Source organism: Hippocampus comes, unplaced genomic scaffold (assembly GCF_001891065.2).
Source record: "Hippocampus comes isolate QL1 unplaced genomic scaffold, H_comes_QL1_v1.1 scaffold9, whole genome shotgun sequence".
In the NCBI taxonomy this organism is placed as follows: Eukaryota; Metazoa; Chordata; class Actinopteri; order Syngnathiformes; family Syngnathidae; genus Hippocampus; species Hippocampus comes.
Genome location: NW_017805275.1, coordinates 5588371 through 5598716, shown reverse-complemented (window position 1 = coordinate 5598716; position 10346 = coordinate 5588371). Strand labels below are relative to the sequence as shown.

General features: G+C 38.2%; 2 protein-coding genes across 2 annotated transcripts in view; both read left to right on the top strand.

Moving 5' to 3' along the window:
* The window catches only part of gabra2b (gamma-aminobutyric acid type A receptor subunit alpha2b), a 34710-nt gene extending 31257 nt beyond the window's left edge, over nucleotides 1-3453 (top strand). The window contains exons 9-10 of the mRNA XM_019870101.1: nucleotides 640-842; nucleotides 1594-3453. Coding sequence (XP_019725660.1) covers nucleotides 640-842; nucleotides 1594-1902 — 512 coding nt within the window. The 3' untranslated portion in view covers nucleotides 1903-3453. The remainder of the gene's footprint in view (nucleotides 1-639; nucleotides 843-1593) is intronic.
* Nucleotides 3454-5223: 1770 nt separating this feature from the next.
* The window catches only part of guf1 (GTP binding elongation factor GUF1), a 10374-nt gene continuing 5251 nt past the window's right edge, over nucleotides 5224-10346 (top strand). The window contains exons 1-9 of the mRNA XM_019870023.1: nucleotides 5224-5833; nucleotides 5924-6035; nucleotides 7021-7169; nucleotides 7652-7732; nucleotides 7814-7891; nucleotides 8529-8612; nucleotides 8692-8756; nucleotides 8845-9048; nucleotides 9456-9595. Coding sequence (XP_019725582.1) covers nucleotides 5636-5833; nucleotides 5924-6035; nucleotides 7021-7169; nucleotides 7652-7732; nucleotides 7814-7891; nucleotides 8529-8612; nucleotides 8692-8756; nucleotides 8845-9048; nucleotides 9456-9595 — 1111 coding nt within the window. The 5' untranslated portion in view covers nucleotides 5224-5635. The remainder of the gene's footprint in view (nucleotides 5834-5923; nucleotides 6036-7020; nucleotides 7170-7651; nucleotides 7733-7813; nucleotides 7892-8528; nucleotides 8613-8691; nucleotides 8757-8844; nucleotides 9049-9455; nucleotides 9596-10346) is intronic.

Sequence of the window (10346 nt, the reverse complement as noted above, 5' to 3'; positions counted from 1 at the left end):
AGGATGTCCCTGATACACGATCTTCTAACGGGAGTGGGGAGTATTTTCACATTCCACAACAGTTTCAGTAAAGGAGAGTTTCAATGAGAACACACAGTTCATTTCTGAGATGTCGTCAAACGGCTCCTACTGGATGTCGATGGTCCACGTAGACATCTTGGGATGTCCCTCTCATGGTATCCTGGGTTGATGTTATCTTCTCACAACCAACAGTTAATTTGACCAGAAGCCGTTCACTTAACAACAAGATATTGTCTTAAAAGCTAGAACAGGAGCAGCCTGAGCTCTCCCGGTCCGACAAGTCTACCATCATCAACCTACCCCATTGTATATGAGGTATTTGCGAGGTATCACTCTGAAACAGGTTTTAAAGTTACACAGAGAGTAAATATGGGATAACAGAATTACATTTATTCCAACAGTGACACAATACGTTAATTGGACTGCTGCTATTTGGGGACATTGATAAATACAGTGTGATCGCGAACATTCTGAAGCATTTGACCCAAACATATACAGGCTGAACAAAAGGGGTCCAAAGACCGAGCCTTGAGGGTCCCTTTAGGCCCGTGTGCTCCATTTAACCATGAATCTTACCATATTATCAAGGTTGTTTACTTGTTTTCTTTGTGTTTTCAGGGGTAACCACTGTGCTCACAATGACGACACTGAGTATAAGCGCTCGCAACTCCCTTCCCAAGGTCGCATACGCCACCGCCATGGACTGGTTCATTGCTGTCTGCTATGCTTTTGTCTTCTCTGCTTTGATTGAGTTTGCCACAGTCAATTACTTCACCAAGCGTGGCTGGGCTTGGGATGGAAAGAGTGTTGTGACTGACAAGGTGATGAGGAAAAACAGTTTAGACAAAGATGACATTACCAATATGGTACACTAAGAGGAACATAAGCTCAGAAAAATAATTTTTTTTAAATTGTGTTACTGATCCTACACATCAAAACAGTATTTAGTAAATATGAAGATTCTAGATCAGTTATAACTATATTTTTAATTTGTATTTTATGTGATACATGACATGAAGAAACTTTAATATAATGTCATAGTAAAACCTTTAAACAATATTAGAATATTTAAAAAAAATGTGAGGTGGATTGTAGGAAGAATAAAACAAAACATTGTAGATTGAGTCCAACCAGTTTTGGGATAAAACAACTGCCAGAGTCCTAATAATACCATAAAAACATAAAAATTTCAACACCCAAGTGTATATAGTAAAAGTACAACAGGAAGATCAAAACTACTCACAGTGCAAGGCCTGCTTCAGGTGACTTCATGTGTTGAGCTTTTCAACAATCTTAACGACTTCATTAACTCGTGTTAATAACTCATAACTCATGACATGTGATTACTGCATTTGTCGGGTAGGCGGGACTCTTCACGTAAGCACTAAACATATTGGTTTACATTCTGTTTGTGCTTTCTTCTTGATGTTGACGTATAGTTGACTTTTCCATGTTGTACTAGATAGCTAGAGCAGAGGCTTCCATCTTTTCATCACTTTAGGGTTCAAGTATTGACATTTGTGTATGCTTGTCTTTTAGACATTTTAATTGATTCTTTTGGTCTGTCGACAGAAAAAAGAAAGGGCATCTGTGATCAAGAAGAACAACGCCTATGCTGTAGCAGTGGCCAATTATGCTCCGAATATTACCAAGGACTCCGGCACGCTTCCAACCATTGCCAAAGGAGGCGCTCTGGAACCCATCAAGGCCAACGCAGATGGCAAGGTCCCTGAGAGCAAAAAGACATTCAATAGTGTGAGCAAAATTGACAGGATGTCAAGGATTTTGTTTCCCGTTCTCTTTGGTTCCTTCAACCTAGTTTACTGGGCCACCTACTTAAACAGAGAACCTGTCATCAAGGACATGGTGCCCTCCACTTAGAGGCCGGTTTTAACAAGTTCTGGTCAGGGGGCCTCAGAACCAAATACCTCCAGCAACTGTGTGTACATACAGTACTGTTGCAGAGTGATGTCCTGGATTGCATCGTGATCCTCTAGCTCCACCTATTTTCTACACCGTCTGCGGCACATTTTGACAACTCTGTCTTTTGGAAATGTCTGTTTATTTATATTCCCATTTCAATGTGTGATGACTTCTACTAGAATGTGTATTTCCTTGAAAGTTTGTTTTTTCCAGTTGGAGTATGTGACCACCATAATATCAATGTGAACACAAACATTTACAATGATTTGAAGTTACTTCGAAATACTTCAATTTTGATGTAATCAAAACCATTTGCTTGATGTTTTCTTGTTGTTTTTTTTTGGAGTGAACGAGATTATCAAGGTTACATTTTGATTACGTTTGACTCTTTTCTGTTTTGCCAATTTAAACGTGGCCAGACTTGTTCTGTCCAAGCCAATGCAAAAACACAGTTGTATAGTATTGTTACAGAATCAATGTTTTATTATCTGTGCTATGACTATCGGTATGAGGTTGTAATGAACATTAAAAACACACACACACACAAACATATTTAGTGTGTTGTAGGCTAAAATGTACACCTATATTTTATTGTAATTGCAAACAAAAATTTAAAAGTTGAAAAACGACAACTTACAGCCAGGTATATTCAAAGCTGAGATATGTTCACGAGACAAGCCTTAAGATACATTTTCACATATGACCACGAAGGGAAGTAATGGTGGAGGAAAATGCAAGAGTAGTTAAAACAAACAAACAAAAAAATAATAGAGGGGAGGGGGAAAAAAGGGTCGTGGCTCGTGCGGTGGACATTTTTGGATCGCAACTAAACTATCTTACCTTAACCTTACTATCACCAGTTATCGTTCACAATTCAGACAGTGTTTTTCAATCAGATGTTTGTTTTTGGTGAGGAAATAGTTTTGTAGCGAGGTGCAAGACTAACCAAAACAGTACATTTGTAATATTCTTGTTACAACATAGAATATGAAATATTTGTGCCGTGTTCATTTAATTTTATTTATATTTTAATTGCTGCAGTAACTTGAAATGAAAAGATTTTAGATGAACTGTAAAAAAAAAAAAAACAGTGACCGACTTTTTCTAGTGTTGTAATGTGAGAGGATACGGCAATGTTAACTGTTGTGGTGTGTGTGTGCGTGTGCGTGTGCGTGTGTGTGTGTGTGTGTGTGTGTGTAACATTTCTACTGGCACTCAGAGAGGATCGTGTTTTCTGAAGAGAAATAACCCCAGTCCAATATCAGTAGCCACATATTTTGCATTTCCTTTCAGTAATTTTATCTACTGAACAACAGTCTATTTTTATTTGATTGCTTATTCCAATTTTGCATGGCATAACAATCTTGCTTGCTTTCTTATCTTGCCCAACATTCCTTCTTTGCAGATTTATTCTTTGGCATCTTATTAAAATTCTTATACATTTCAGATAAGAATGATTGTTCACAAGGTCGATGCGCTCATTTTCTCACAAAACATATCACCTGAAAATGATATACTGTAGTTACTTGTTATTTTGGGGATTTTTAACAATGCACTCTTGTCCTAGTAGTTATACTCTTAAAACTGCTGTGAATTATGGGTTGACATTTTTGATTTCGGAAAAAAAAAAATCAAAGACAGTCAAACTGTTAATGTTGGAAAATACTTATAATCTCGACAGGCAATTTTAAAACAAAGTCAAACAAGCGTAAAAGTAAGTTAAGCACTGCATATTACGATATCTAACTCAATCCTCCCAACATTATTGACAGAGGCGCCAGATGACGTTGCGTCACGTCAAAGGTTTTACATTTTTCACAGTGTCACAGCAGTAAATTTTTACAGCCTGATAATTCACATGGTTCCTACTGTAATTGTAGCATGTTGTCAGCATCCTTCTTTTCTAAAATTAAGATCAACTATTGATCTCGAACTTGAAGAGGAAATTTAATGACTAATGATGCCATTAAGGTTAGAGATAAGCAGTTTGTTTGGAATTTTGTTCGCTTACTTAACCGTGATTTTTGGCCTACACGTAATACAGTTCTAACAAGTCCATACGAATAACTGCGATGTGACCTCGATGGAAAAAAGTTTGACATCAAGCCAATACTGTACAGCCTGTACAGCAAGTGCGTAGTGCGCTTTTTAAAATACCTCTCCAACGATATCCATCCAAATTAATAAATACAATTAAACAAATTCTGACCAATTTATTAATGAAGTGGCCATTCATTTTTCATTATTTCACAAATGCACCAATACATTAATCGTTAATGCGCATTAAAATGTCTGAAAACATCCATATCAAAACAGATCAGTTATATTTTGAACAGTGGCGATTGCTCTCGGACTGCAAGGGAAGTAAGTGATCAAATATATTAATGTAAATTTCATTGTGTGTACATGTCATTGACTAAATATGCGCTGCAACGTGCTCAACTTTTGTTCCGAATCAGCTTCTTCTTACTGGTTAGGACGCGACTCCCTTCTCATTCATTCCAGCAGTTTCGCTGTGCTTTCAATGGTGGACGCTGAGCGTCAGCATAGAGTCCACTGCCCGGACGTCGAGCGTCTCGAGAGTTCAGGGTAGGTTGTCCCAATGCGTTGAACGGAGACGAGTCATTGGATACAAGCTGGTTTTTGTCCCGCCCTTGGACGCTCGGTCTCTCTGGGACTGGATGGCAGTGGGAGGGTACCGGACGCCAGGCTTTTCTGCATCAGATTGGATGATCTGTCTGAGCCTGTGTGCCAGTTTGATTGACATCAAAATGAGCCAATCACCGACCTTTTAGTGTAGGCATCCGTGTGAGCAATTTTTCAATTGGCATTCTGTTCTGAGTTGAGCTGGAGACTCCCCCTAATCATCTTAGCGACACTCTTTGTTGTAAACAACTAGCAACAAATTAATCTTTTATTTCTGGTGGGTTTTATTGTTGTTCCTGTAGTTGTAGGACACTAATTAAGTCCCTGGAAAAGACGCCTTGTTGGTATGACAGGCTCACAGATAATTTTCTTGAAAAGGAAAGGAGAGTAGAATTCACGTATAAATAAACGGACACATTTTATGACGTCGGCCAAAATTGAGCTTCCCCTCTTTGACAGACCAGCATCCGCCACTGATGTTGAAGAATGTGAGGCGTGACAGGAGGACAGAAAGTGGGTCGAAAAAATGTATATGTCGTGCAAAGCCTGTTCTCCGAGAAGCAGATTCGTTACAATAGCAACTGGCTTTGGGTTTTTTTTTTTTTTTTTTTTTTTTTTATTATTCATTCAGCGGGTTGAGTAGGCGGGATTTCCAGTTCTCCGACGCTTGCAAGTGTTAATCGGGTTATCTTTAAATGCATTTGATGGTCTGTATTATCTGGATATACCATTCTGTAATTAGTACAGGTATATTGTATTTGTCGTTGTCGTCTTACTTGCACTGCGAAGACTCTATTTCCCACAATCCTTTGCTGCTGGAAAGTCGACCAAGATGTCAGCGCCCGAGAGGTTCGTGTCCGGGGTTGTTGCAGGACTATAAGCTTACAAAAAAAAAATTACGATTTAAAAAAAATAATCATAAACCTCCATTAACGCGAACTGATGTGACTCTCTTAGCATTGTTTGCAACATTTTATTATACTGCGTCAGCAGTGGATATTTTGTACTTTGCTTATCTTGATCACGTTGTGGGATTTTTAAACAAATGATTGTTTCTGTCGTGCACCAGTGGTGTGGAACGCCACTGTCACCATGTGTTTTACTATTTAAAATTTGCAGACGGAAAATTCCAGACCATATTATGAATTATTCCGTCTTAAAACGTTGCTGTATGAAGAGGCTGCATGTTTTTTCGAATAATTTCAAGCAGCAGTTCTCGAATCTCAGCACACAAAGTGACAAGGTAACACCAGCTGTGAAATAAAACGTCTTGTTTTCTATTTAGAGTCTTAAATGTAGCATTGACCAAATTTTGTCTTATTGTGTTGCGTAGGAAGTCATTGACCTATCCGAGTTTCCTGTGGATAGAATCAGGAATTTTTGCATCATTGCACATATTGACCATGGAAAAAGCACACTGGCTGACAGACTATTGGAAATGACAGGTATGTTTGCAAACATGGCTGGATATCGAACCACCGATCAGCAATTCCGATCGATTCTTTTTTGTATATTCAATTTGAGCGAAACAGCTCTTTTTCGACATGATGAAAGCAAAATCATTAAATTGCATTCTTTTCGTTTTAGGAGTAACTAAATCACATCTTAGTTTTTTTTGAGCATGTCACCACAAAATCGTTAATAAATTTACAACGCACGTGCAAAGTCTATTGAGATCCTGTACAAACCTTGTTTTAAAAAAGACACTGCAGACGACAGTCAATACAAAACAACAGCATCTTGTTCAACGTTCCAAATAGTCATGGCCCAATTTTAGATTGTGACGGGCTTAAGAGTGAGCAAAAATATTGCAGTATCACCGGACTGAAATTACAACTCTACATTTACCTTTTTGACATTTGAGTGAATGCAAACATTTTTCAGTCTATTTTATTTGTTAATAAATATAGAATATTCAGTACAGAAAAAAAACATGTAACATGTTAAGTGTCAATAAATAAATGCTAACCTTTCTCTGTTTTAATTCTTGTTAGATAGTACCCGCTGGCATTTTTTTTAAACAATGCACAGAGCAAAAATTGTGCATAACTGCCCAATGACAAAAAGGGGGAGAAAAAAAAGTTAATTGGAGGTCGCTTGTTTACTCAACTTTGCAAGCAGCCCATCATATTGTGCCCTGTACAGACGTGTCCTCAAAAAAAACAAGAGAAGAGTTCATTACCGGTGACAGCCAGTATCAGCGCTCAAAGAAACCTTGATTTTTGAGAAACCACAATTAACTATCAAAGCGGTAATTGGCACATGCCTAGTTCCAATCAGTTGGTATAAATTATATATATTTTCAGTATTAGATCTCTTTATGTTGTTTAGGTAGACCGAGAAGTGTCCAGTGTGTTTCCATTCATCATGTTTTGGGTTGTCGTGAACCATGTGTTGAAGTAAGGTATCGTTAATGGCTGTCATTACCAGGCGCTATAGCAAAGACAGACAAGAACAAACAGGTGCTGGACAAACTCCAGGTGGAGCGAGAGAGAGGCATAACCGTGAAGGCTCAGACGGCCTCTTTGTTTTACACACACCACGGCCAACAGCACCTTCTGAACCTCATTGACACACCGGTAAGTCCACTATTGGATTTTGTGAAATAAAGTCAAACGCAATCCATTCTCGGCTATTAGTCAACTGCTGTGCCGTTAAGTTTCCCAAGGAGATCATAGAATTAGAAAAAAAGAAAATTGTTCCAGCTCGGGTCAAGCTATTTGCCATTGTGACGCTATTATTAGCTGTCAGGAAATCTTTGAAGTTACATTTGAACTTTTACTAGTCTTCATATTAAGATGTCTAAATAATGACTTTATGGTCATGATGTCCCTTTGCTTCTCCTCGTGTCCAAAAATGAATACCTGATGAAGTGTACAAAGTTTTCTATTTTTTATAGTCGCTATCCATTTAGAAAGGTCTATTTCTCGTTGCTGGTGAGACAAATTTGCCTGCTTTTTTTTTTTTTTTTTTTTTTAGAGCGTTAACCCTGTAATAATATTCTCGACAACCATATTTGTTCCGCTGATCGTAGCTGTTTTTATGTGTCGTCTCTCCACAGGGACACGTTGACTTCAGCTATGAAGTGTCTCGGTCCATATCTGCCTGTCAGGGTGTCCTGCTGCTTGTTGACGCCAATCAGGTACAAGAGCCGCAGCTTGGGTGTTTCTGCAAATGTGTGTGTAGTCGATGCAGGCCATTTTTGATGTCTGTGTCGTTTAAGGGCATTCAAGCACAGACAGTGGCCAACTTCTATCTGGCCTTTGAAGCTCAGCTCACGATCATCCCTGTCATTAACAAGGTAATACGTAAACTGCTTGGCCTTTGATTTTAGTGGACGTCTTAGCACCTTTAAGGTTGTACGAACTTTTTATCAACATGTCCAACGCGGAAATATGCGTGTATTTTTGAGTGAAGTGGATTTGACCAAATTTGACGAGAGATGGGGTAGCATTGCAAGGCACTCTGACTATATTGTGCACCCAATTGCACACGAGAAGTGAACTGCGTTTCGTCCTTGGCTGGTTTTACAAGTGCCCAATTCTGATGTAATGCCTTAATTTTTTTTATATTTTTTTTGACTGTCTCATCACATTTCAAGCTTTCAAGTGGTTAACATGATGTTTTTGGAATGTGGGCATAATCTGCAGTACCTGGAGAGAACCAATTATTTTCCTTATTTAATGTTTTATATACTTCGACTGTAAAACCACATTTAATAGTCGATGCTTTTGCTTTAGTTTATAATCACGGGATGCTTTTTGAATGTGTTTATTTTTGCTGTTTGGGCAGAAGTGGATGATTATTTGTCTCCAATTGGTGTGTTTGGATGACAACAAGGATTATCTTCGACCTTGGCAGTTTCACTCGTGTACATGTTTTTTGGTCTTGAGGGCCTTCTGGATCTAATACTTTATTTCCAATTACTATTCCTCCAGATTGATTTGAAAAACGCGGATCCAGAGAGAGTGGAGTCCCAGATTGAAAATGTGTTTGACATTCCTCGCGAGGACTGCATTCGGGTAAGTTGAAGAACACTTTTGCACCATTTTTCGGCTCCATCATGTAAATAATTGTTTTTGTGAATTCCTCTTTTTTCAGATATCAGCTAAACTGGGTACGAATGTTGAAAATGTTCTCCAAGCCGTTGTTGAGCGAATTCCACCGTAAGATGCTGCCCAAGAAAGCTGTTATTTGGGATTTATGGCAGTAATGAGACATATCACTGCAATTTTTTTTCCCATGTTCCCTCAGGCCTACAGCAATTGTTCATGACCCCTTCAAAGCACTGGTCTTTGACTCCAATTTTGACCACTACAGAGGAATAGTAGCTAACATTGCTGTGTTTGCTGGTCATGTCAAAAAAGGGGACAAGATCGTCTCCGCACATCTTGGCAAAGCCTATGAGGTCAACGAGCTCGGACTTCTTTGTCCACAGGAGCATCCCACACAGAAACTGTAAGATGCATTCTGTCTTGACTCACATGTTTTCTACTTATCCACCACCGCAGTGGTTTTAAAATAAAACATGTCATTATGTATATGTTTTTGGATTATTTCACAATTTACATTTCCTTGTTGTTTCATTAAAAGGTTTTTGTCATTCTGTCAAAATACTGCACACAAAGGTTAAAAAGTTATCCCACACATAACTTCAATAAAGTGTACATTTAAGCACTTTGAATGTTGATTTTTTTCAACCAATACAGCAGTATTTCTGTAAGTACAAAGTGGCCAAACAATGAGTCTTTGCAACAAACATGGATCGGCAAAAGAGTAATGCAGTATTCGTGCGCGGATTCGTCCACTTGTCCATTCAGATGCTTCTTACGCTTGTTTTGAGATTGAGGTGGTTTCCGTCTCAGATTTGCGGGACAGGTGGGCTACCTCATAGCCGGGATGAAGGAGGTAAAGGAGGCACAGATTGGGGACACCCTCTACCACCAGGACCAGCCAGTGGAAGCTCTGCCTGGCTTTAAGCCAGCCAAAGCAATGGTGTTTGCTGGTAAGAAATTCACCAAGTATACTAACAATACAAAATACTTTGTCCCAAATTGGAGCTGAAAGGCAGTTCAGGTTTTATCCCATCAGTTAAGAAAAGGGATGATGAACCAACAGCAAAGTTATGATATTTTATTTTTGTTTATAACCTTTATTTAACCGGGTTGGTCAATTAAGAAAATTGAGAACCATTCCTCATTTACAGTGACGACCGAGGCCAGAGGCAGCATGTAGCAGTATAGTTCATGAAAACTAAGAAAATAACTAAAACAAAAAAATTGAAAAAGTAATTTCATGAACAAAATAAAATGAACATGGAAATGCTTTCAAAAAACAAAATGAAAACAAAGAGATACTTCATATTTTGTTTATAAAACTTACAATAATTATAGCATAAATATAATTTTCATCTCAGTATTGCTGGACGTCTGACCAGAAGAAGAAGCGGGAAAGTCAGTCATTTAAGGATTGTAGTTTATTTACGATGCTTAGTGACCTTTTATTTATTTATTATTTTTTTAATCTTCCACTTCAGAGATACTCCATTTAGCAAATAAACTAATACTAATACTAAAACTAATAAACCCGAAAGTAAAGCAAAGCATTTTCAAAAAAAGAAAACTGTACAAACTTGCTCAAAAAACAAATTCAAACAGGCTGAATTAAAAAAAGGCAAAATTAACTCCCCCCAAAATAAATAAATTGTGTGTGTGTGTGTGTGTGTGTGTGTGTGTGTGTGTGTGTGTGTGTGTGTA